Source organism: Fundulus heteroclitus, chromosome 24 (genome assembly GCF_011125445.2).
Source record: "Fundulus heteroclitus isolate FHET01 chromosome 24, MU-UCD_Fhet_4.1, whole genome shotgun sequence".
NCBI classification, from domain to species: domain Eukaryota; kingdom Metazoa; phylum Chordata; class Actinopteri; order Cyprinodontiformes; family Fundulidae; genus Fundulus; species Fundulus heteroclitus.
Genome location: NC_046384.1, coordinates 13,054,181 through 13,080,725, shown reverse-complemented (window position 1 = coordinate 13,080,725; position 26,545 = coordinate 13,054,181). Strand labels below are relative to the sequence as shown.

The window sequence follows — 26,545 nt, the reverse complement described above, 5'->3', positions numbered from 1 at the left end:
TTTGTGCTTACAACTGTGTAGTGAAAGACCGCATTCCAAATAAAATGTCTTTTAAGTCTGAAAAGTTACTTAAAACTAATACCGCACGTGTTGGATGGAAGGGTACTTAAAATCTAATGCATGAAATAAGATGTGATCCAAAATCAAACCAGATTGTTCTGCTTCGCATGGTGACGGACTTTGTTTTTTTTTTTTTTTGCGTACGAGAGACTATTTTATTTCTGAAACCATGCCATCATCAACATGGCATCTCTGAACCTCAGGTTGAGACTTTTCCGTTTTAAAATGCAATGTCGGTCCACAATAAAGTCAATGCTGAATTGCATTTGTTCAAAGGTCTCACAGGGTGTCGGGAAATGTGTCGCTCTGCGTGCACGCAGATAAATGAGACCAAAGTTGAACGTGTTTAGTTCAGCGAGCGCTCATTACCATGTAACAACAAGTTATCTGATGCCAGAGCATAATTAACGGGCAATAACGAGCCATCCAACACAAAGCAGATGCTGATTTTTGTGTGATTGCTCAACGTGGATTGAAAAATAACTCCTTATTCATCTGTACACTATTTAAATCACAACACAGTGAGTCCTTATCATTGGAACGTCCACTAATTGGCAGCTTTTGAAAAAGCTTTTGATACGATTTGCTTCAGTCGCTAGATGGGATCCAGCCCGGGGGGAGAGGTTGCGTGTGTGTTGTGACGGCAGCGCAGACTGTAGACAGAGGGACAGTAGTGTGTTGTTTGTCGAGATGATGATGATGCCACCATCTATTCAGTAAATCAGGGCCCAGCGCCACAGAAACCATTGTGTTTGTACGCCGTAGACGCCGCATCAGTCATACGGAGCGTAATCCTTGACCTCCTGCAGAATTAAAATATAGAAAACTGTGTTGACGGTGCAGCTTCAGGACACGAAGAGACGAGCAGCTAAGCCCCGAAATCCTGTGAACATCAGTGATATTCTAATGTTTGACCGCGTGCCACCCGTCTTAAGCCACGCTGATTCGTGCTCTGGGGTGTGGGGATGGGCACATACTGGGGGCCGCTGCTGGCCCTGTGACCCAGTTGTTGTTTAGCCCGGTGTCTGCGTGCGCGTGCCAGCCGCTGGCCCATGTGCCTCAGATGCCATGCAGCAGGGACAGATGGAGCTTTGGTAAACCCAGACTGTAAAGCCTGATAATAGCGCTTGGATTCCCTCACACACACGTGCAAACATACATGCAGAGGAGCCGCTGGGTAAAAAACAGCCAGCTGGCCACGTCTCTGTCGCCACGCCACACCAACAGGGTGACTTTTGACTTTCTACCACAGCTTCCCTTCTCATTTAGCCAAAACTTACTTACTTTATTCATTCATCCTTGTAATTCCTTCCTCGTGTAATTTTTTTTCCCCTTCTTATTTATGAAGGTTTCAGATTAGGAATGAATAATGAAACGCGTTGCAGCAAAACAGCTGGAATCTAAATGAGGTTCAGCCAAGAGGTGACTTATGTCTAATATTCTGATTTCCCTTAATAAAAAGGAAGTGCACTGCAAAAACAGAACTAAAAGTAAGTGAAATTTTCTTGAAATCATTGTAATTTTCCTTGATTAGAGCAGGTAAATGAGACTATTTGCCAATGGAATAAGGTTTTTGCACTTAAAATAGGAACAATTCATCTCCATCATCTTATTTCAAGTGCAGGATGTCTAATTATGTTATTTTAGAGATGAATTGCTCCTGTTTTAAGTGCAAAAATCTCATTCTATTGGCAAATAGTCTTATCTACCTGCTCATTTCAAGAAATTTTTACTTATTTTTGTTCCCTTTTTTGCAGTGTGGGCACTCATTCTAACATCGCTACCTGTTCAAGTCATGCTGTGTGTCTCAGGTTGTCCCTCCACGCCGCGTTCCTCCATGTTTCTGCCCAGGGGTCCTGCTTGTCCGTTCACGTGGGTTTCGAGCGAGCGTCACATGGCTTCCCAGGCCCGGCTTTTCCTGCGGCTTTGAACTTTGACCGGCCACCAGCGCCGCCGGCCGTCAGCCGCAGCGGGGCAGCTGGTCTGCTGTCTTTGAACTGCTGGCGTGTGTGTTTAGCAGTGAGAAACCTGTAGGAACACGACTTCTGCACAAAGGAGGAAGCTGTCGGAGAATAATGGAGATAATAGCGATCCGTCTTTAAAGGAATTCAGCCGAGAAAGCTTCCTTCCTTCCACCTCTAAACGCTGAGATAACCAAGGCTTAAAAGCGCTTCACAAGTTCAGATAATATAAAATAGCCTCGCTTCGACGAAGGAATGCACACACGGAGCTGGAGGTTGCAACATTGCCTGTAATTAAGCGTTTAACTGGAAAGGTAGTGGTCATTTGTGCAGGAGCTGAAACAGATGAGCACTCATTTGCAACGAGTCACCTGCAAGAATACGGCAACACAACGTTGAATTTTAGAGATGTGACCAAAGGTTACGACTACCTCTGAGTGAAAGCTGCTGCAGAAATGCTGCTGAGGATTAAGGACAATCAGAAAAATAGAGCCTTTATCAAAAAAATTCCTTTTATTTCAGTAAGTTGTTTTGAGTGTTTGAGTGGAGTGACAGGGGGTGTTGTAGTTGTAACATTTTTAAAGCCATGTTACTATAATGTATTTAAACCCTCAGGAGTGAGACTGAGAATAAGACACTGTTCCCTAATGTAAAGCTTTTGGGTGGTATGGCTGTTTGGAGAAATGAGACACCTGTTGGTGTCAGCATAACAATGCTGGTCAGAATTGGAGCAGATATTGCAATATAGCATCTGAAAAGCTACCAGAATTGTTGTGTTTTCAAATTATATTTTTCTCATAACAAGCGCCCATTCACTACCGCCATGAATTACAGTCAGGCTGAGTTTGCCACAGAGGGCTTTTAAGTTTACTTTAGCAACTTAAATTTGAGCAGGAGACTTTGGCATCTCTTCTCTTGCCTTGAGGATGAAAATCCAGTCGTGCACTGAAGTCCGATAGGTTTTCGTCACACTTTGGCAACTTTTGGCTCTTATCTTGGCTGTCTTGTGGTCACTTTTTTCTGCTTCTCAATCTTCAAAATGAAATAAATGTAACTATCACAAGGAACAAAGACAATCACAACTAAAACGGAAATTCATAGTTTGGTTTGCCACCAAAAAAAAAAAACCCTCTTGGTGAGTGTCAAATGACAAACATTTACATCCCACCAAGAATTAACTATACGTATCCAGAAGTGCCTCCTCAAAGTTAATATAAATTAAAATGCATGTGATATCCCATCTGTCTAAAGGAAGTGAAGTATAAATTCTTTTGGTGGGGTAAAAAGATAAACTTTAGTCCTCATCCACAAGAATACGGCAAAACAACGTTGAATTTTAGAGATGTGACCAAAGGTTATGGCTACCTCTGGGTGAAAGCTGCTGCAGAAATGCTGCTGAGGATTAAGGATAATCAGAAAAATAGAGCCTTTATCAAAAAATTCCTTTTATTTCAGTAAGTCGTTTGAAAAAGGGAATCCCTGAATGTACTGAATCTAGGAGAAATTAATGAGGATGATGCTCTCGTTTGTTTAGATGCGCCTGTAGCGAGTTTTGATACCGAATAATCCAAAACCGCTTTAAATCACTCGTTTAGATATGGTTCAAAGGGATATCTACAATTTGAAGCAACATTGGCAACTTTTTTTCCCTATTTGCTGTCAATCCATACAGACCTTTGTCAATGTTTTCCAGTCTGGGGCATAAATGACGGAAGGAAACGCTACAGTTGTTGGAAAGTGTTGTGCTTCTCCTGACCCCCCTCGCTGCAGGCGGATCACATCCAAAGTATCAGCTACCTCCAGGACGACGCATTAAATATGTAGGCACGTTCAAAGAAACCCCGTGCTCCGTTTCATCTCACTGATAGAGGATCACCTTAACCCGCTCCATCATATATCCCCACCCCACCGCTCGTCTCCGTCCTTTCACCCGTCCAAATCCAGGGCTTAGTCCGTCCGACAAACATAGCTTCAGCTGGAGGCGCTGAAGAAATGCAGTTTTTTATTGAAATGTGTTGCTCTCTTTCATACTTAATCTAAACAACAAACTGTTGGACACAAACCCCTAAATGTGCAGCTGATGTTTTTGTGTTGGTTCAGATGCTACAAAGCCAGAAGAGTCAAACGTTGACCCATTTATTGTTCTAAAAATCAGTCTCAATGTGAAAAAGTTTATTGTATGTGTTGTTTTATCGCCCAGCTCTGAGAAAAAGGATGAATGAAGTGTTGGGCCTGGGGGAAGGGAACAAGAAGGCAGGGGGAAATTCTTTCTCCCCCCCCATCATAATCACTATTTGTGTTTAGCAGCATTGGCCCACTTCTGCTCGCTGTGAGTGTGAGTGTGTGTGTGTGTGTTGTTTGGTGGGTAAAAGGGTTCACTACCAGCCCGTAGTTTAATTTCATTCAGTCCACCGAGGACAAAGCACCGTTTTCGGGTTGCAGCAGCAGTGAAAAGCCGCCCGACGCCTGAATGTCTAATAGATTTGCACCGTTCACCACAATTCCACAGGAGCCGTGCGTGCTGTGCAGCTCGTCTCAGCTTAATCAAATAATTTTCCTGCCGTTTAATTAGCATCTTCTCACCCACACCAAGCTGGTGGCGAAAATCTGATCTCGATATTTAGTTGGATAATGTCACCGTTTTGCATCTTATCTGAAAAGGCCCTGTTAGTAAATAACTCAATTGAGCACAAATGTGGAAAATATTAGAAGTATAGATACATTTTGCACAACTATAACCCTGAAAAAATTAAAAAAAGGTTGTTTTACATATAAATAGTTGAAATGTTTTTATAAACACAATCTTAATTTTGCCAGAAGATATTTACTACTTAAGTAAAAGTTTCCATTAAATCAAAATTGGTGAAATTCCATAGTGTCAAAATTGTTATATGCTCCATTTTGTAATTTGTCGAGGAGTTTTGACTTAAGATAGATTATTTACAATAATAATTTTTATTTGGTGAAAAAAAAGACACCAGAGCTCTAAAGATAATATTAATATATTATTAAAATGTTCTACATTATTAATGAAGTGTTGGGAAATTTGCAAAGAAGGAAAGAAATATTACTTTTAGATATAATGGGCAGGGCAATAAAATAAAGAATGATGGGGATATTTTAACAAGCATCAACATGGAGCCTTTTAGCCTCTTGAATAAACGTTTTTGCTGCCTAATTCTGTTCTTTAATAAAAATGAATCAACTTCACTGACTTCTGTCAATGACAGTGTCTGACAAAATAAACACACGAACACAGGCAAATGAGTACTTTCTAGGGAAAGGAAAACGCTTTTGCACAGTAAATGGCGTCAAGGGGCTTGTCAGTGATTCCTTCTGGAAAGGAAACAGCTAAACGCAGATGCACATGACCACGGTACTTTCTATGGGGGGAAAAATAAGAAAACTCCAAGTTAATGGCAGCATGGCCTTAATCAGCGAGTCCCCCTGAGGGAAAAACAGCCATACACAGCTTTTATATGGGAAATAAAATCAGAGAAGTTGCTGTGAATAGTGGCAAGACCTCCATCTGTGGCTGTGTCTAGAAAGGAAACCCAGCTAAACAGTGCCGGTAAGTACTTTCTATGGAAGGTTTAAAAAATGAATAGCATAAAGCTCAGTCAATAACGTCATCTGAGACGGAAGTATAGCCATCCATGGAATAACACAGCTAGGAGTAATTTCTATGCAAAAGAGTAAGCAAAGTTGACCACAGCTACGTCAATGGCTCCATCTAGAAAAGAGACCCCGATGAACTGAGCCACTACTGCTCTATGGGAAAACAAAGTATAGAAGATTCATGGCAGCGAGAACTCCAGGAATAAGGACACCGCTAAAAAAAGAAGCATGGAGCCAGGAATACTTTCTGTACGCAAATAAAAATAAAAACAGTGCACAGAGGTAAAGACAGCAAAAGGTCCGTCGATGACTCAGAAGAGAGACATGGCTAAACAAAGAAGTACTGTGCAATGGAGTACTCTCTATGGTAGGGAAAACATGTACATAATGAGGATCGTGCCTCGTCTTCCATAGACTGCCATTCATCTCCAAGCCTTCCTATGGCCTAAACCCTGACCTTTACGGGTTTATACCCAACCCTAACCTAAACCCAATTGACACCGTAGTGCTAAACCTAACCGCTGTCCCAGAATACAAGTGAGGACTAACAAAAGGTCCGTACTTTACATCAAAGTCCTCACTTCACTAGTAAAATCGCTCAGCCACAAGTACGAGGACACACACACATAGAAATATATCCGAAGGGAAAGACTACTGTAATGTGTCGGGCTGTGATCCAGAGCTGGCGTCCTGGTCCGATCTGCAGCTGCTCCAGTGAACATGTGTCGGTGCCCCCCTTTTTCACACGCAGGCTGACTTATGCGTCTCATATATCCCCTGATACTGAACCCAAGAGGTCGAAGAAATCTTTTTGCAACTTTCTCTCTCGACTTCTCGTAACTTTACGGGTACCATTTTAAAAAGGAACCCAGCCTTTTCTTTTTTTCTTTGTTTTTTTCTCTTTGATTTCCATGTAGGAAAATCAGTTTCTGCTAAAGTCCTTCTCCTGTTACACCTCCATTAAGTTGATTAGAGACACACAAACTGCCACTCTAATCGGCTTAAAACACTGTAGTCACCTTCCTCTGGACTTTCTCCTTTACTTCCTCCATATTTGTTTTTTTTTCTCCAAATATAGTAATTAACAAATAAATAACTGAAATCTAAAGATGAGTCGAGGACTATCTGGTACCGACTCCTATAAAAGTGGGACGTTCAGTGCTGTAAATCTCACTTCCGCTTGTTTAGTCCGAGTAAAGGGGCTGAAAAGAGGAGCCGACCTCGTAATAGACTTAGAGCGTGTAGATGAGTCCGTCTAGTCGGTGTGCGCTGACACATATGGATATGTAGCATTACTGAAGACCTAAGCTCTTAAGCTGACTGGTTTCCTCATCATATGGATCAGGCTGGAGCATTTTCATGACAAACCAATAAGACTTAAATGTGCATCCTTTTTCAAAGAGTATCGTAAGGAGAAATGTATTTTGCCCGTTTTATTCACATTACTGCCAGAAACCTTTTTGTATTTTTCAGGGGATTTAAGTTGACATTACCAAGAACAACTGATCCATATTCACCATCAACTCTTTTTCCGCCTTTTCTTTCTCTTCTAAACCCTGCAGCGTCATGCTGCCACCAACATGGGTCAAAGTTTCAATGTTTAGTTTTAGTTTTCCTTCCCGCAGCGTTTTGAAAAGGACTCACCTGACCAGATCACCTGCTTCTGCATGTTGTGTGTGCCCCATGTGACTTGTTGGCAAATGTTAGACACGACCGTATGACTAATAGTTGTCCTGTTGTCAGATTTCCCCCCACCTGAGGTTTGGATTTCAACAGCTCCTCCACATCTACCATGTGGCTCCTGGCTGCTTATTTCTCCTTTCCCAGTCTGTCAGTTTAGCAGAAAGTCAGTTTAGCGAGGAAATCAGCTGATATTGTTCCCTCAGATAATTATAGCCTGTCGGTCGGTTCCATTTCATTTTGATTTTGGTAGCGTTAGAGTGAAGGGGGCTAAATACAAATGTGTGCCACACTATTCAGATATGTATCTGTAAAAAACATTGTATTTTCCTTTGATTTTACGAACAGGTACTATGCTGTGTTGTTGGTCTATCACATTTCCTTGATTGTGAAACCATAGAAGTACCACTTTAAAAGATGCTCCACATTCCTCATTGTAATGCAGGAGGATGGCTTCACTTTTTTTTGTAAGAATTCTTACAAATATATGACTTTATTCTTGTAATTCGCACCCACACCCGCAAAAAGACCCCGCTTGACAAGATGTGGTTGCCAGCCTCTGGCACTGTTATTCTTGGGGTTGTAGGCAGAAAAGTTTGGTTTATCGCTTAAGATCCCATTAAAAACATGGACATTTTAGGCTGGAACGTGACAATGTATGAAAAGGTATAAGAGGTCATATGTTTAATTCTCTCCTTGTTCTCGTTGCTTAAATAGGAGCTTTTTAAAAACCTTCATGACTGAGAGCAAACTGAGGCAAACATTTTGCTGTCCCCATTTTTGACTGTCACCTTTTTTTTAAAACCCTTTCAGGTTGGTTTTTAATCTGTAATTAAATCTTGTATGTTGTTTCTTAAATTTAAGACATATGCGCATTTATTTAGGCTGTACTGTAGGGAAAAGTCAGTACTGACAGAGTTAATTAAGCAGCTAATTATTGGATCCTGTCGGGGACAATAGACGCACGATATATTCCAAATGTGTTAACGTTGCAATATTAATATTCCAAATTACTTTTAGGAGTGTTTCCTAAAACACTCATCAACTTTCATTTTGCATGAAAATATAATATTTTTCCAGTTGGATGGTTCAGATATACTGTGACGCAGACAAAGAGATGTTCTCTGTGAGCGTCAGTGCCTTACAATCAGATTTTAGGATGTGAGCAGTTTGTTTGCTTTGCACTTGCATGGTAATTGCTGTCGCTCGCTGCCAGCTCCACCATTGAACCCGCCTGCAAGCCCCCCCCCCCCGCTCTGTGTCAGCGCCAGCCTTCGTCTGCACGCACACACCCTACAGGGACGTTCTCGGTTTTCATTCACAGATGCACACATGGTTGTACACAGTTGGCAATGCAGGGTCAAAACACGCTGGAGCCGAATGGCTTTTTTTTTTTTTTTTTTTTCCTGGCTCTATATGTCTGAGCGGGCTAAATGAGATTACTGTAATCCATGTTGACCAGTGAAGAGAGGAAATGCAAATGCCGTTTGTATCATCCTCCTCCTACCTCACTTTCTTCCCTTTCCGTCTGTCCGTATTACCTCCTGAAATAAAACGTGCATTTTTCATCTATAGGATCCATACTGCAAAAAAAAACCCGTTTTCAGTTTGCAGATAAAAAAAAGCTTAGAAACCAATGGAATAAATATTGCATTCAGTTGTGATATCTGGATTTTAACGCATAATATGAACCTTGCTGTCATCTTTAAATCATCCTGATTTTTGTATTTTCTTCTGTTTCTCTGTCTAGATGACATCCTGCAGAAGGAAGACGGTCCTCTGTTAGCAGCTCAAATTGGCTCTGAACTCCAGAAACGGTTCGCCATCCTGCCAGGTTGGTTCGATTCAGTTTTTAAACGCATTCATTCAGAATCTACTCAGACTTGGTGGTTCCTCTGGTAATGTACGACCCGTTTTAAGCTAACAGGACACGTGGTAGTCTTCTCCTATAGTGCCTGGTCTAATGAGGCCTTTGGACGGCGATAAGGCCCACAGTGCAGATTTGGGAAGGGTTTCTGTGTTGACCTTGTTACATCCGCCTTAAATGGAGGGAATGTTCTCTTGTCTTTCCCGTTTTGAAAAGGGGCCTTGGAGGAACGGCTTGTTAGATCACATTTGTGCTCCGGTGGAAAGTGGAAGCCGTGCATTGCTTATCAAGTTTTGAGATGCTGTGATCAACTTAAAGTACAGTATAAACTAAAATGTTTATTTTTATTTCAGGGGAAATGTTTAATATTATAAAAGTTGTGCTGGTGACTTTGTAGTATTTATCTGTTGTTATTTCTTAAGTGAATAAATGTTCACCAATTAAAGGTTGACTGGGTTGGACTAGCAGTATTTTATTCTGAACTGAGCGGTGAATAAAATCTGATAAGGTCTAACGACAGATTAACCTCTTACATTATAATATTAGCTCCTAGATTTAAAAGGTGCTACATGAAAGGCTCAGTTGTTTAGACGTTTAAACTTTTATTAGTGGCTTTATGCGGAGAAAGGAAGTTTCAACCATGCAGATTTAATTTGGACTCAAGCGCTGCAGTGTTTTAGCAAAGATAAACCTGATGGTTTACTCAAAGAAACTTGTCAAAAGTATTTTCTTTGTGAAATCAAAAATTATTGGTTTGGGTCTTCTTAATAAGGGCAATCATCCTGTTAAAATTGTATCTTTAATCTTGCAGAAACACATCGCAAAAGAGTGTTATTTTAGTTTATCGCTCTCTATATTTTTTCATTCACAATTAAACCTTAGGTTGCTTCTAGACATGCGCTTTTCAACGTGTGTGTGTATATATATATATATATATATATATATATATATATATATATATATATATATATATATATATATATATATATATATATATAAAAAAGTAAAAGGTGTGGATTTGCATTTTGTGTGAGTGCACACAGTTCATCTGGCCTGATCTTCAATGCAAAATGAGCGTGGTGCGTTTTGTTTTTTCCCCATGCAATTTGTCAAACAAATAAGAATTAAGAAAAAAATAACTGTGAGGAGCCCGTTACAGGATGAGATGGTGTGTAAAGAAGGAGATTTAAAACAACTTTATGATAAACGGGCTTCATGAAGAAAGAAAATATAGACGACACTGCAGGAGAAGTTCAGTGTTTCTGGTGTGAGACCTGCGCGGCATCCCAAGCCAACAGTCGGCGAGGAAAACACACAAAGCAGAAAATTAAACGCAAATACACCCTGGGGGGTGGGGGGGTCTGCGTTGGGTTGCCATGATGAAGACTGCCGCCCGGTGAATAATTCACTGTGGGGAAGATGTGCTGTGTAATCTGAGCCTCTGGGGAAAAGACAGGCCTGGTCTTTGGCTGTGGGCCCACATTGCTTTAACATTTAGATATTTCATTCGAAATAAACACACCCCTAAAATCTACATTATAAGAGTCTGAGTTAATTTTTCTTTCACATTTAGTTGGGTAAGAGATGATTTTTATGTCTTTTTCATTGCTGACAGCCTGTAAACATTAGAGTGTTAATTATGCTTAACTAATGCAGGACCCTTGGTCTTCTTTTTGCACGTGCATTATTATCAAAATGTAATTTTTGTTTTTATTGTATCGGGACTTTATAGGTCGATCAACACAAAGTGGTGCGTATTTATGAAGCTGAGGGGAAAGATGCATGGTTGGGAAAAAAACATGAACCTCGACGAATCCCACAGATTTGTTTTCAGCCCCAATGACGACGACACCCCCAAATAAAACCCAGTGCCACCAGCTGCCTTCAGAAGTAATAAATAGAGTACATCTGCGCATCATTGACTCATCCAGCTGCTCCGTGAAGGCCTCAGAGGTTTGTTGAAGAATATTAACGGACAGACAGCGTCACAAAGGCCAAGAAACACAAACACAACAGGTCAGGGAGAAGGTTGTGGAGCACTTTAAAGCAGGGTTGGGTTATAAAACAATATCCCACTATTGAAACATCTCACAGAGAGCTGATCAATCCATCATTTAAAAATGAATGCGTATGGTACAGCGGATAAACTACTAAGACATGACCGGGAGCATTCCCGTCGCTGCTGAAGAAAAGCATCCCGACAAAATAAGGCCTTGCCATGCGGATGCTGCGTTCAGGGACGTGTGCACACTGCAAAAATAGAGCTAAAAATAAGAAAATATTTCTTGAAATGAGTATTTTTCTTTTATTTGAGCAGGTAAATAAGATTATTTGCCAATGGAATAAGATTTTTTACACTTAAAATAGGAACAATTCATCTCCATCATCTTATTTCAAGTGCAGTATATCTAATTATCTTATTTTAGGGGTAAAGATACTCATTCCATTGGCAAATAATCTTATTTACCTGCTCAAATCCAGGAGAAATACATTCATTTCAAGAAAATTGTACTTATTTTTAGTTCCCTTTTTGCAGTGCAAGGTTTGTTTTCCCAGCGCACGCGGAGGTAAACTGGGCCCTGAAAAACAAAACAACCGATTCTACAGAATTCTATTTTTAGATAGTGTCGAAAATCATTTTTTTCATTAATGCGCCACCTTGTGTTGTCGTCTTCTCAAAATGCTAATGGGACGCGTCGATCTTTGTGGCTCTAAGGTGAAGAAATGGGCGAAATTCATGTCTACTTCTAGGGTAATCTTGTTGAGTCTCAGCAGAACCAGGAATTAAAGAGGTTTAAGAAGTCAATAATTGTGCATTCAGCTGTCTGCAGGTCATTAGGGAGAATCAGTTCGACCCTAAACCCCTTTTTCTGCAACCCCTCCCTGACCTCTGACCTCTGTGTCTCCAGGGTGTCGCGGCATCGATGGCCACCCCGTCATCTTCCTCCCGGAGTTCCCGGCGTTCGAGGAGCTGCCGGAGGAGGAGCTCCAGAATGTGCTCCGCTACCTCACCAGCGTCCCCAGGTTGGTGTTCCTGCTCTTTCTCCGGCACGCAGGCGGGGTCCTCCGCAGGAAGGGGGGAGCGAGGCGCAATACCGTGTGGCGCCAACAGATGCCGCTGCAACACTACAGGCATAACGAGACGGAAATAAATCATTATAAAGAGAATAGATTAGTATGAGAGAGTGAGGATTTCAGCTCAAAATGATCTGGGCTGGAAATATTCAAGGATATATTGCAGTAAAACGTCTAATGAAAGACGATTTTTTGGGATTTGCTTCCAGGTTTCATCAGTTGTCACCCTTTTGTACGCCCCTCTTTCACACATAAAGGGAGGAGATTCATCTGTTTATCAACAGGACCGCCTTGTACATGTGTTTTGTTTTTTTTTTTGTCTGTGCCTGATCACCTTTCATATATAACACCCACCACCCTCCTGAGTCCCCTCCCTGTCTCCTCTCTTCCTCTCCGACCTCTGATTGGACGTGGGACTGCAGAGCTCGGCTATAATTGGCCGGGGGGGAGCTACGAGGCGGCTGGTGGAGGAGCAAAGAAGAAGAGGAGGAGGAGGAGGGAGGAGGAAGATGCTCTGCAAGGATGGGAACAGTCACCTCTCTCTCCGTCTGCGGACGGCAAAAGAAATGATAAATGAGCTCAGAATAAAGAAGAAATAAGGCAGATTGGATGATAATCATGGAATATTGAGGATTTTTTTTTTTTTACCCTTTGATCCTGAAATATTTGGATTTTTTCCGCATCCCCCTTTTTTCCTTTTGGACTGGGATATACTGACCGGCAGAGATGGACTGAGGATCATTTGCTGCATTCATTCGGTACATCATGGGGGTGTCTGTGTGAGCGCGCGGCAGCTGACGACCGGTTTGTGTCGACAGGACACTCTGTCCGCCGCCGTCGCCTCGTGCATGCCGCGCCGTTTCGACGGCATCTTCCGTGAAAACGTGCGGCGTTGTCGCACGCGTACGCACACACTTTTAGGAGCATTAGCTTAATGAGGCAGCCGCATATGGCCCCAGCCTGTGGAGTGAGTGGCCAGATTTTCCTCCCTCTCACCCAGAGGCGCGTTAATGCGGTGCCAAAAGGTTGCCATGGTAATCTGGATGGTTGCTTATAATCGTCGAGAGAGGATGATGATGATGACTGCAGGCGCGCAGGGGGGGGGACCTCGACTCTCTGAACGTGTCTAAATGCAACAAAAGAGACTGCAGGGCCACAGTTTTCTCATGCATGTGTTAAAATAACTGTTTTCTAACCCACCCCCTGTTCCCCTGGGTGGGGTGGTGTGGGTGGGGGGGCTGTTCCTCTACCAGAGGCCTGGGAGCTTGAGTTTCCTTTGCAGTATCTTTGCTGCTCTTAGGACTTTGCTCTTCCGGACTCTTTCTCCGGGGATCTGCTGGAGTTTCCGGGGCCTCTAGCTCAGGCTGCGTCTGGGATCCCAGGTCCTGCAGGCCGGCTCTCTGCGGCAAATGGTGTGGTTTGGTCACGCCGGCGGTCTGAGCTATCTTCACAGCAGTTTTTCCTCCCATTATGTTCACCACCAGCTCCTTATCTTCCGGTTTTCATCATCTGAGGCATTCACATGAGAGCTTCGTCCCTTGGGGCCGTCCTGATGTATCACCGGAGCTCGGATGTTTCATCCTGAATAGTGGCTCTGATGCTCTCGAGCTCTCCAACTCCTTCTGTGGACCTAATGTATAGCCTGTGGCTCCTGGATTTTAAGCTCCATTGGCCAACTTAATATCCCAGCAGGGTAGCCGATCACTGGCCGTTGATTGCCGGGAGTTTGTTTCTAAGCCATCGAGCCGACTCCTAAGAACTTGGCTTACTCGTCGCAGGTATCTGGCTGCTGCTTTCCTTGTGGCTTCGTCATACACTGCAAAAACAGAACTAAAAATAAGTAATATTTTCTTAAAATGAGTGTATCTGTCCTTGATTTGAGCAGCTAAATAAGATGATCTGACAATGGAATAAGATTTTTGCACCTTAAAACAGGAACAACTCATCTCCATCATCTTATTTCAAGTGCAGGATATCTTAATATCCTATTTTAGGGGGTCAAAATACTCATTCCATTGACAGATAATATTATTTACCTGCTCAAATCTAGGACAAAAACACAAACTTGAATAATGTTTTGCTTGTTTTTAGATCCGTTTGTGCAGTGTAGTTGCTATTTGCCTGCAAGCCGGTCATAGCTCTCCTCAGCATCTGCTGTTTTCCCTCCATGCGGATCACCTTCCCTCTCCTTATGACCACCACACTGCAAAAATAGATCTAAAAATAAGTAAAATGTTCTTAAAATGAGTGTATTTGTCCTTGATTTGAGCAGGTAAATACGATTATTTGCCAATGGAATGAGTATTTTGACCCCTAAAATAAGATAATTAGACATCCTGCATTTGAAATAAGATGAGGGAGATGAGTTGTTCCTATTTTAAGGGCAAAAATCTTATTCCACTGGCAGATCATGTTATTTAGATGCTCAAATCAAGGACAAATACTAATTTTAAGAACATTTTTACTTATTTTAAGTTCCGTTTTTGCAGTGGAGGCCACATTTTTCCAGCCCAAATGACAATCGACCGTCCCCGCTGTGGGTGTGCATAACAAAAGGGGTTTAAATGTAATGTTTTTTTGAAATTCACTGGAAGGGAAATAAATAAAAGATTACATAATTCATGCATCAAAATGCAGCTTTGAGGTCCTGCTTGCTGGTTTCACAGAGTGCTCGAACACTCGGCAGGATTTGACGCGAACGCCGCACACCACCCTCTTATCTCGCAGCCACACGAATGCAGCGACTGTGCCTTTTCCCCCTGCGATAACACTGCCTCTCTCCTGCAGCGTGGCGGCGTCTGAAGTGGGCTTCATCCTGATCGTCGACAGACGGCTGGACCGATGGGCCGCCGTCAGGGCCACCCTGCTTCGCATCGCAGTAAGAGCCTGTTTGTCTGTGTGCTTATGACTGAGGGAGAAAGCGTTGCTGATGAAGCGGCTCCCGCGGCCACTAATGGCTGTTTTGGAGCCAGATGTTGGTTTACTTTACACGATTTAATGCTTGTTTTCACCCTCATCTACGGTCAGCTGTCTGCGGGTATAATTTGGTGTGTCACCGCTAAGGATAATGGATGTTTTAGGATAATTTAGTTGCACTTTGCGGGACATACCAGCCTTGCTGCTGTTACTTATTCATGAGCTGCGTGTGCTGGGAGTCTCTGCATCTTTCTGGATGCCGAAATGAGGTGGGAAGTTAAAAATAGCGTATTGTGCTGAAGTGGGAGGCGTGTGTGTGTGTCTCACACAACATGGAAAGATTGTGTGTGCCAAGGCAGGCTCCTGTTACAGCACCTTTTTTAATCCTGTAAACCCTTTAGAACATCTATTGGTCTGTGTCCTGTTAGCCAACTTTTTTTGTTTGTCCTGTAAAATTCTCCTCAAAAAAGTCATTATTTTCTTGAACAAACAATTTACAACATACAAATGAATATATTTTGCACACCCTATATACAAAATACAGAAAACATGAAGAAAATGTATTTTTTGGTCTAACGTATAAATTACAAATTACAATTATAAAGAACATTTGAAAGCCTGACGTAAAAAATTTTTTTAAAGCAACCAAAAATATTTTCTTTTTTTTTTTAAATGTGAAATTCAGGCTTTAAAGGGGTAAAGTCAAAAGAGGAAAAACACTGGGACGGGTCGAGCTGGACCAAGTTACAAGCCAAGGGTCTGCAACATGCAGCCCATTGGGCTTTGAATAACTTGAGCCAAAATGGATGTAGAACTGCTTAATGTTTTCAAATAAAAATGTATTTTAGCCAGTTTTCAAACTATTGTTTTACTTGCTTGCATGTTTTCTTTAAGTATTGAATTCTCCTTTTAAAACCTTTATTGATTCTATGTTAAAGCGATATGCCTTTTTTGTTCCAAAGCCTGAAAAGAAAATTCAATTTATTTTCAGGCTTTGGAACAAACAAAACAAAAAGTTGAAATTTTGAATAGCTTCAAATGTTAAGGGTTTTAGGACTCGTTTTTGGCAAAAGGAAACTCTTAGACACTGCTTAGGAGCCTAAAGAGATCCTTGTTTACATTGTAAAAAAAAACAACCTTTTTACAAACCAGATCATTACACTGTAAAATTTCTACATTGACCAGGTCATTATTTACAATGTAGTCTTTTTTTATGGACCAGATGCTCGTTTACATTATTAAAAAAAACTTTTAATGGGCCACATAATTTTTTACAATGTAAACAAAAAAAACATTTTCTACAGACCACATCCTTATGTACACAGTAAATAACTCATTGAACAAACCAGATGCCTGTTTACACTGTAATAATGTTTTTATACAGACCAGATCTTTGTTTACACCGTGTATTATACCTGATGCCTATTAACACTGTAAAAAAAAAAAACCTTTCCGTACAAATCAGAACCTTGTTTATGCTGTTAAAAAAATTCTGAGCAGTCCATTGTTAGTATTGTAAAGAAAAAAATATGATTAAGGTCTATGTTTACACTCTTTTAAATTATATCTAATTTAGAATTAATTGCATGACTTAATCCAAGATAAATTCCTTAATGAAAATCAATAACGCTTGTTTTGAGCGTTATCTTGTCACCATTCAAGAAAGTAAGTTTTACCTTTTTTGTTTTTGCTCGTTTTTCTTCTAATTAGGGGCCAGATTGCCTACTGCTTTTTGGTTTTGCCCTATTTAACACCATGGAAATGTCACCACTGTAAGTGGTTTTATTATTTTGATCTTTATTAGGAACTTTCTAAATTGGAAGTCCCTGCAGTAAGGGTAGAGATGCCCGATAAGTTCCCCTCACTGTCTTCTGCGAGGCTTTCTTTTCTGCCATATTGCAGCTGGAGGACCGATGGTTGAGGCGAGCAGGACAAGTCAACATGTGACCAGAAAAATCCACAGAGCTCAAGTTTAATAAACAGTTTGCAGACATTTGAGTGTTTAGGAGATGACTCGGATGATTTTAGGCGATGAATACGATGCTATTCTCTTGGTGCAAAGTTTCTTGAATGATCCTATCAGTGGTCCACGTGAGGCAAATCAAGCAGCTCTATCAGCCTGAGGACGGAGCTTCTCCTCACCTTACACATCTGTTGTCTGGATGCTCGCTCTGCCTGATGCCGAATAGCTCGCCCAATCTGTGCAAATCTATGCAAATGTATGATAATTGGTGCTAATTACCATCCAGTCTAAACGCTCCGTTTGAGAAAAGCTATTCCCATAGTGGCAATAAGCCATTATGAGACTCTTTCCTGGAGTAACTGTACCTGTAGAAAAACATCTGCGCACTTGAGATGCAAACATGGCGGTAAGATTGGACTATTATCACAGTCTGCTGCCTCACTGCTTCCCTTTTAAAAAGGGTGTTGATGGGCTGTCAGCTTTATTCATGGGAAGCATCAATATTCCCTCCTAATGCAGGAGGCTGAGCAAAATTCGGGATGAAACAACCACAGACAAACTTGAGAGCTACTTTCTCTCTTACTTCAAAATAGAACAGAAAATAAAACAGGGTATCAAGTAGGGCTGGGTATCATCTAGGATGAGCCGATTCGATACGATTCTCGATACACAGCTCACTATACGATACGATTCTCGATACATAGCTCAGCTTGCTTTGATTCCAATATCGATATTTATTACTTTGAATTAATGCTCAGTGATTCAATCACCAAAATCAGCCAAATATTGTGTTTATGTTCTATTTATTGATCACAGACATATTAACAGGAAAATAAAGTGCATTTGCTTCAATGCATTTAACATGTCACAGAAACCAAAAATGTGCCCAAACATCTGATTTTAGGGACAAAGGAGCTTCTAAAATCCTGTCGGCCGTTCCACAAATTCGTCTCACTTGCTCTCCTTCGCTGTGAACTGTAATGGTTGCGCTGTAATAACGCCCCCTAGAGGTTGGGAGGTATATCGATATTGAAAGCCAGAATATCGATATTAAATCGTTTTTAAAAATATCGATATTAATCTTTATATCGATTTTTATGCACAGCCCTAGTATCAAGCGTAAAGTACATGCTTTCTTGCCTGGGGCTCATAATAATGGTGTACACCTACGCACGTCGGCTGCTCTATCATCTCTGCTCACAGCAAGCTGTTGTAGTTTTGCTTTTTGTCACACTTAAATGTTTTAAATAATCATATGATATCGGACAAAGGGGACTTGGGTAAATGCAAAAGGGAGTTTCGGTCGAGGCAGATGGCCGTTCACACTGAGTCTGGTTCTGGTTCTGTTGGAGGTTCTCCTCCCTGTTAAAGGGGAGTTTTCCTCTCCACAGTCTCTTCATGCATGCTCAGTATGAGGGATTGCTGCAAAGCCACGAACAATGCAGACGACTCTCACTGTGGCTCTACCCTCTTTCAGGAGGAGTGAATGCTGCTTGAGACTTGATGTAACCTGCTGGGTTTCCTAAGAGAGGAAACTTTCTGACCAATCAGTATAATCTGACAGAATTTGACTTTGGAAAGAGCCTTGAGATATGTATCATGAATTGGCGCTATTTAAATAAAATTGAATTGAATAAGGGGAAAACACTAAAAGTAAGAGTAAGTGCCCATTTTGTCAGCACATGAATTAACTGTAATCAAAAGACAGAGTTCAATTTGAGCAGCCACACCCAGGCTTGATTACTGTCAGGCGTCTAGAATCGGGATATTAGGAAATTAGGTAAAAAGAACCTTTCAGACATCACGAAGTAGGCTAAAAGACCTGAAAAACATACAACCTGCAACCTCTAGTTTCAAGTCTTGCCTCAGATTCTTGGCTGGACTTGAGTCTAGACATTGACTGGCTGCTCTATCTAAACCCTTTAGATCCCTGGCTGTGTGTTTAGGGTCAATTTCCTGCTTTTTGTAGCCTCTAACATGTTTTCTTCCATGATTGTCTGGTACAATCAAGCTAAATCATCTTCCCACCTAAAGAAAACCACCCACAAAGCACGATGCTGCAACCACCGCGTCTTAACTCTGGTCTCATCCGGCCCGAGCATCCCTTTTCCACCTGCCTACGTCGCCTACGCGGTTAACTGGAGATTTGACTTCTTATGCTCCAGAGCACATCGCTTTGGCCTGATTAGCGTTAGCATGATTCATTAAAGGGGCAAAGAGGAAATCAATACTGCACTCTCACTGCTGGCAGCGTAAGCAGTGGGGCTTTGAACGGGTTAAATCGTTCATTATTTCTATCAAACCAATGGGGACACTCAGTGTGACTGTTTCTTTGCAGCATACAGAGGAGGATTGTAACGATGAAGCTGGGATGATTTATGTCCCTCACTGCGAGACCATTATTTAGAGTGGTCGGCGAGTTTTATCAGCAGCGAAGCAGAAGCTGGATCTCTCCTCCTCCCCTCTACTCCCCTTATCATCTCTCTTGTCGATTAATTTCTACCACTCCATTCTGTCCTGCTTCTTCGTGAACTGCTTTTCTTTTATAGGTTTCCCACAATTTCTTTGTTTCACTGTAAGACAGGATTAAGAGGGCGACAACATTTAAAGCCTCTCAAATTAAAACCTAATGTGCAGTGCGAGGGGAACACTTAAATTTTTTAACGTATCAAGCAAGGTGAGAGGTTCACAGCGCAGGCAGACGGCATTAAATTTACCCCGCGGCCGTGGTTTTCTGGACGTCCCTCGTCGGCGGAGACGCTTGCTTTGTCCTCTGGCCGGTGAAGCTCGCGCTTACCGAAGGGTGAAGGTTGTTTGTCTTTCTGCGGGATGTGCTCTTCGTCAAGGACGCTCAATGTGCTGTTTTCAAAGCTGAAAAGAAAGAAATTTGTGCGATTATAGACGCTTCCGGTCTACGGACTTCCACAGCTCTGCTCGAAAGTAGCTCAAAGGACTGCAGTTTAGCAGCATTTTGGATACGTTTTTGTTTTATTTTAGCAGAAATCTGATGAACAGTATGAAAGGAACCATGTCCCAAATGATACCCCCCCCCCACCCAAAAAAAAGACATTTAATGTGACATTAGAAGATGTAAGAATAAACACTAGAAGATGTTGGTTTTTATGGCGCAAATGCAAACATTAGAGCAGTATTTAAACAAAACCAGGCAAATTTGATTTGCTGTTTGAATCCAGCGGCTTTTGCAAAAAAAAAAAAAAAAGAGTAATTTTAGCATTTCTAAATTCACGTTAAATAATTGTTTTTTTTTTATATTTTTTATTTAGAAAGACAGATTTCCATCACATTCACTAATCATGGCTTTACCCATTTAGGATTGTATCTGAGGAGGATATAAACATAAAGTCCAAGTGATTTTTATCCATGTTGCCTTTCTGGTATTGTTACAGAATTTCACTAACTTAGTTATAAACGATAACAAAAATTGAACAAAATCGAACAATAATGGGAATTGCACCACCTCAAGTAATGATAAGCACAAAGATATAAGACACATATTTCACAAGAACAATCAAGTGAAGTCGGATCTAATTGGTTTTACATACTCAGTCCGTTTGGTCCAGATCTTATAAAATGTTCCTATTTCAATTTGGAGGGAAATTTCCATAACATAAATCTGGTAAACAATTTCAATCCATTCGTTGATAAATAATAGTTTTTTTATCTGCGTTTTTATCTCCGTCCTTCAACATCTTTGTTCACTAGCGATCCCTCTGTACGCCCTTTCTTTATTTCAGAGGCACCAATGAAAAATGTAGCAGGTTAAAGCAGCAATACCCTCCAGTCAGAAGACGAGGGGACGTCTTTATCTTTGTTGCAGCCCACCTTTGGGAATCAGTGTAATGCACACAGAGACGGGGAACCGACGTAGCACCACTGCTGCAGGCTGCAGAGGCAGATGGCTCAGTCAGCGGGTGAGGCCACAAAGCCGGGAATTTGTCGCAACACGCGGTATCAGCTGAAAAACAAGTGTAATATACCTTTTTGATGTGCAGATTTAAACCAGATCCCTTGTTTGTAATGGAAAGGACATTTTCCAGAACCAAAATCTGAAGTAGAGGGAGGAGGTTTAATATCTGAGCTGCCCCAAACTCCCAGGAGGACCATGTTGATGTCATTAAAGGACATGCCAGGAGAGCTTTTTTCCCCCTGTCCACCCATCCTTCCTCTCTTGGTGAATATAAATCAGCTCGGTCAGCATGCTGATCCTTATCATTTATTAATGTGCGCTTTTCATCCGCGGCGGCCACGTGCCCGGGGGAGGCGCGCGTGCATTAGCATATATCTGTGTTGGCGTGTCAGGGGGACGCACCGAGCAGCTCGGGTATTGTCATGTTAATGCGGGCCTACAAATTAAACCGGGACCTCTCAGGGCTTATTGAATTTAATGGCTTCCAGTTACACATATGTTGCTCTACGTGCTCTGCTAGCCAGAGGAGCACAGCTGCAACATAGCTGCATTCAGAAACAAAAAGGCCTTTTTGTTGCCAATATGTATTTGTTGCATATCAAACCCTTTAAAAAAAAAAAGTGTTTCTGTTCGTGTTGCACGTACAAGAAACACTACGACGGCGCTGGAAGGGCTATATCTCAAAGTATGTTGACAGTCTGGGAAGATGCTGCAAAAGGAAAAAAAAATAGGGTTAAGTATTCCCGAGTGTGAGTGTGAGGCAAAAATAAACGACTGGAGGAGCAGATGAGAGCTTTTTTCAAGGCTCCTCTAGCTTCTCATGACTGTGATGCATGCGCCTTTGAAGGACCATCATAGAAAAAGAATAAAAACACGTCATATTTGTTTAAAGATCATTTATTTAATCATGAGAGGAGAGTGCAGCTTGCATTGACTGTGAAGTAGGTGGTAAATAAAACAAGTCCAGCTGGTTTTAAAGAGCTCATAACCAAGATGATCATCTCCCAGAGCAGCTGTGGGAATACCATTTTTTTTTTATTATTATTTGGCAACAGAACATCATGATCCTGTCATGCATCTTCCTAAGCTTGCCTCCAGCCATGTGCTTGTGTGTGCGCGCGCGGCTACGTTTGTGTGCGTACATGTCAGCCGGCATTGATTTATCCCGTCTAACAGGGAGGAGCAATTCACTCGGGGGGGCGTCAGAGCAAGCCACATCCAATAAAGTCTTTGAGCTGAGTGGCCTCTTGGGTTCTTCTGTCTATCGAATGGCTCTGCTGTAGTTTGAGCTGGTTAGAGAAAGCTGTGGTTTGTCCTCAGGGCTGCAGAACTGAAGCCCTCTGATGCAATATAATTTAGGGGATTAAGACAAGGTAGTATTTAATCCAAGAGATTAAAAGAAACAACAACATCATGGTGTTTTAAGGCTAGCTCCAACCAGACGGCAACTCTCAGGAGCTTCACGTGGGCAACATCAGAGTTGCAAAGGACTGCTTTGCATGCATATTCATATTTGAAGTGGCCTGAATGCAAATTCCTGCACGTCAAGGAAATGTTTGGCCTGTTGGACGGACTTTCCCAGCCCTCTGATGCCACTCCAGGGGTATGTTTTTAGTGGCTGACACGCTAAAGCTCACCAAGAGGTTTGGGCATCATAATAAAGGAAAATAAAGAGAAATAACAAGGCAAATGTAGGTTAATATGAAACGATATCACCGTCACACTATTCCAACGATATGTTTTCATGATATAGTCCGGCCTCATTTAAAATACTGATTTATTCGTGGTCAGGAAAGATGTGCAATCGCACAGTAAATTAAAGGCATAATTATATTTGCAGTAGGGCTGCACAATTAATTGCATTTTCAATATAATTGCGATTTAATAAAACGCAATTTCCAAATCGTAGAGGTCTGCAATTTTTGGCTATGTAACAATTAGTGAATCAGACACGTCCATTAGGTGTCGGTAAAATGTGTAAAGTGGGTTTGCTCCACATGGAAGGGAAGAGGGTTGCAGCAGTGAGATAATATAACTTTATTACTTGTTTTAGAGTTTATATAATCATACATAGCATTAAGTTCTGGTCAATCAGTTTAATACGTAGACTTGCTTGTTGGTTGCACTTTATGTTCAACAAGGATTGATGTCCAAATCAACTAAAAGCTGTTCTCTTGAATAATATTCTGATTAATAGAAACATTAAATGTTGTTGTTTTAAATAGTCCTTGTTTACAAACATCTTTCTTTAGAGGCCATTTTTGTTGCTTGTGGTTAATGCAGAGAAAAGTCAAAATTGCAATTTTGGTTGAAATATATTGTAGGCAGAACACAATCATTACTGCTGTGTGCTGAGTTTAGACGCTGTGGGTCTTTTAGCAACTAATCCGCAAGGCAAGGAAACAAATTGATTTGTTGTTTGTATGTGTTTAAAAAGAGATGATAAATTTAACTGGAGAAAAAAAAAGCGCAATATTAAGATGAAAAATCGCAATTAGATTATTTTCCAAAATCGTTCAGCCCTAATTTGCAGCACATTCTTTCTGCAGAGCACGCTTTGTCTCTGGTAGTGTGCGGAACTGTGAAGCAAAATGATCAGAAGAAAAACGGTATTTGTTAGCTAGAAAGGGATGCAAAGAACAAAATTAAGATGAACGAAGAACCAATAATATGACGCAAATTAGAATTAGAATGAAAAGCAAGGATTGGTCTCCAGAATCTGTGACTGTATATACTCTTTGAAAAACACAACACTGACAAAATCAGAGCAGACTGGGTGGATGACTTGGAAAGGGACATTTGGTAGAGCGCTCTACTAAGAGTAAACGGCACTTTTTGTGCTAAGCTAAGCATTATGCAATTTAAGGTCCTACATCGCATTCGCTATTCCAAAGCAAGACTGGCTAAAATATATCCTAACACAGATGCAAGCTGTGACAGGAGCCGAAACACTCCTGCTGATTTAACACATATGTTCTGGTCATGCCCAGCCCTGGCAACCTACTGGTCCACCATCTTTAAAACGTTGTCAGAAGCATTGAATACTAATCTTCAACCCAACGTAGTCATGGCCATATTTGGTGCCACAGATAGAAGATATACAACATTAAGGGAAGGCCATAGAAACATAATTGCTTTTCACGATGCTGCTTGCACGTAGAAGAATATTATTGCATTGGAAATCAAAAAAAATCCACCTAGAGTGTCTTTGTGGTTTAGTGACCTCACACACTTTATACAATTATAGAAAATAAAATATACTCTAAGGGGGTCCAGGGACAAACTCTTCTCTGTCAGGGGTCTGACGCATTTAGGTAAACTTAAAACTGTGCCCACTTAATGATCTTTTAGCAGTCGTCTTGCGTTTGTATCTGTGATTGTGATTGAACCCATGTGTACCATGTCTTGTTTAGTGCACAGCCTCAGTGCTGGCGAGCCGAGGTATATGCTCTCTATGTTATGTACGCTCATGTGTGTGTATATATTTGGATGTCTATATGTATGTAAAACAAATGTAAGTGTTTTACATACATACTGTATACACATCTAAATATATATATATATATGTTTTACATACATACTGTATATATATATATATATATATATATATATATATATATATATATATATATATATATATATATATATATATGAGTATTGTGCCTCTTGAAATTGAAACGATATAATGTATCACTGATGCTCAATAAAAAAAAGAAGAAAAAAAGAATGCAAACCAGGAAGAGAAACTGCATGAAATTTTCCTAAAGCATTCTGAAAAGCAAAAAAACAAAGTGGGACACAGATCAAAAAAAACTTGACTGATTAATTAATCAAGCTATAGATTAACAGAACAAAAATAAAAGTACTTAAAGCCATTTCCTGAACACATCTTTACTTTAATGTCATGCTCTGTTGTCTTTCCCATTTTGAATAAAATCATGTCATATTTTTACCGTTATATCAACAGGAAGTCAAAAATGTTCTAAACTCACATAAACATTGTAAGAAACTTATAAAATAGACTAAAAATCCTGTTTATTTCATGGATAAATGCTCTATAGGTGTCAATAAATGCTCTTCCCCAATACTGGGGAATAAATGTTCTTAAATAAAAAGATTACAAGAGGTATTTTTCTAAAATTAAAAAACATCTGTGTGAGGGGATGCAGCTTGAATAAAATCCTGGTTCACGACAGGTCACAATAATTACAGAGCTGACAGTTTAACCTGTTTTCTAATTACTTTTGAAGGTTTTCTAGCATGTGTTGGTTGTTTTATTTTATTTAAATGCCCTACTTGTCTTTTCTACGTTGACCACTTTGTGTTTCTTGAGCTTAACACATGCTTCTATAGCCACAAATGCACATAAAACCTGATAGACGATGAAAAATAAAAATAAAACTACAAAATTTGTGATTTTAGAAATACTAAGGCTAGCGCTCCCTCTTTTTCAATGAAAAACTTCAGGTGCTTTGGACGAATTTGCTGCTTTTTTTTACGTAAAATTGTGTATTGTTTCTCTAAAACTTCACCTGACATACATAACCCAGTTAATTAACGTGTTTCTTGTCCCTTTTCTGCCTTTCAGGGTTCATTCCCGGGGAACTTGCACTTGGTTCTGGTGTTGCGTCCCACTGCTTTGTTCCAGCGGACTCTCTCGGACTTCCTGTTCAAGTACAACAAGGATGAGTTCAAAATGAAGGTGCCAGTATACGACCGACGAGCGCTCGGTCATTTGATTTTCAGCTGCTGCTTGTGATTGACTACCGCTTTACATTCTGCCCTTATTTCTGACAAATGAAGAAGTATATCTACCGTTGTGAGCTGACTGTGTGCAGCGGTGGTTGTTTATGTGACCACTGCGGCAGATAAAAAAATGATAACCAGCTGTGTCCTCAAGATATACTAATAGGGTCAATGGTGGAGATGGAGCCCCCCCAACCACCCTCCTCCCAATTAGTGGGAGGCGCCACTAATTGCTTATTTCTCATCAGGTGGTGATGCTGAGTACAGTGACTGAGCTCCATGCTTATATCGACCCGGGACAACTGACCACGGAGCTGGGAGGCACACAGGAGTACTGCCACGACAGCTGGATCTCACACCGCACGGTATATGCCAGCACGACCGCGTTTGCGTTTTTCCCGCCCGCTTAACCGCCGTAGCTCCTGCCTCTGAAACGACTGTGGCCGTTTCCTCGCAGGCCATCGAGGCGTTCGCGCTAATGGTGAAGACCGTGGCGCAGACCCTGCAGGCGTTTGGCACCGAGCTGGCCGAGACGGAGTTGCCCAACGACGCGGACGCCACCGTCCACCTGCTGCACGAGCACACGCTGAAGAAAGACACCATGAAGGTCAACAACCGCCTGCCTTTTTTCATAAATATTTGGGATTATCTTTACTTAGATCTACGGCAAGCAGTTTGTGCATATATGTATTTGCTATCCATGGTGCATCGCAATGCACAGGTTAAAAACT

At 41.2% G+C, this 26,545-nt stretch overlaps 1 protein-coding gene across 8 annotated transcripts in view; it reads left to right on the top strand.

Moving 5' to 3' along the window:
* mcf2la (mcf.2 cell line derived transforming sequence-like a) overlaps window positions 1–26,545 on the top strand; it is an 80,524-nt gene that overhangs the window by 32,082 nt on the left and 21,897 nt on the right. For all 8 annotated transcript variants that reach the window (XM_036127931.1, XM_036127929.1, XM_036127935.1 and 5 more), the window contains 6 exons: window positions 9,070–9,153; window positions 12,096–12,210; window positions 15,049–15,139; window positions 25,657–25,770; window positions 26,063–26,179; window positions 26,272–26,421. In XM_036127931.1, the coding sequence (XP_035983824.1) occupies window positions 9,070–9,153; window positions 12,096–12,210; window positions 15,049–15,139; window positions 25,657–25,770; window positions 26,063–26,179; window positions 26,272–26,421 (671 nt within the window). The remainder of the gene's footprint in view (window positions 1–9,069; window positions 9,154–12,095; window positions 12,211–15,048; window positions 15,140–25,656; window positions 25,771–26,062; window positions 26,180–26,271; window positions 26,422–26,545) is intronic.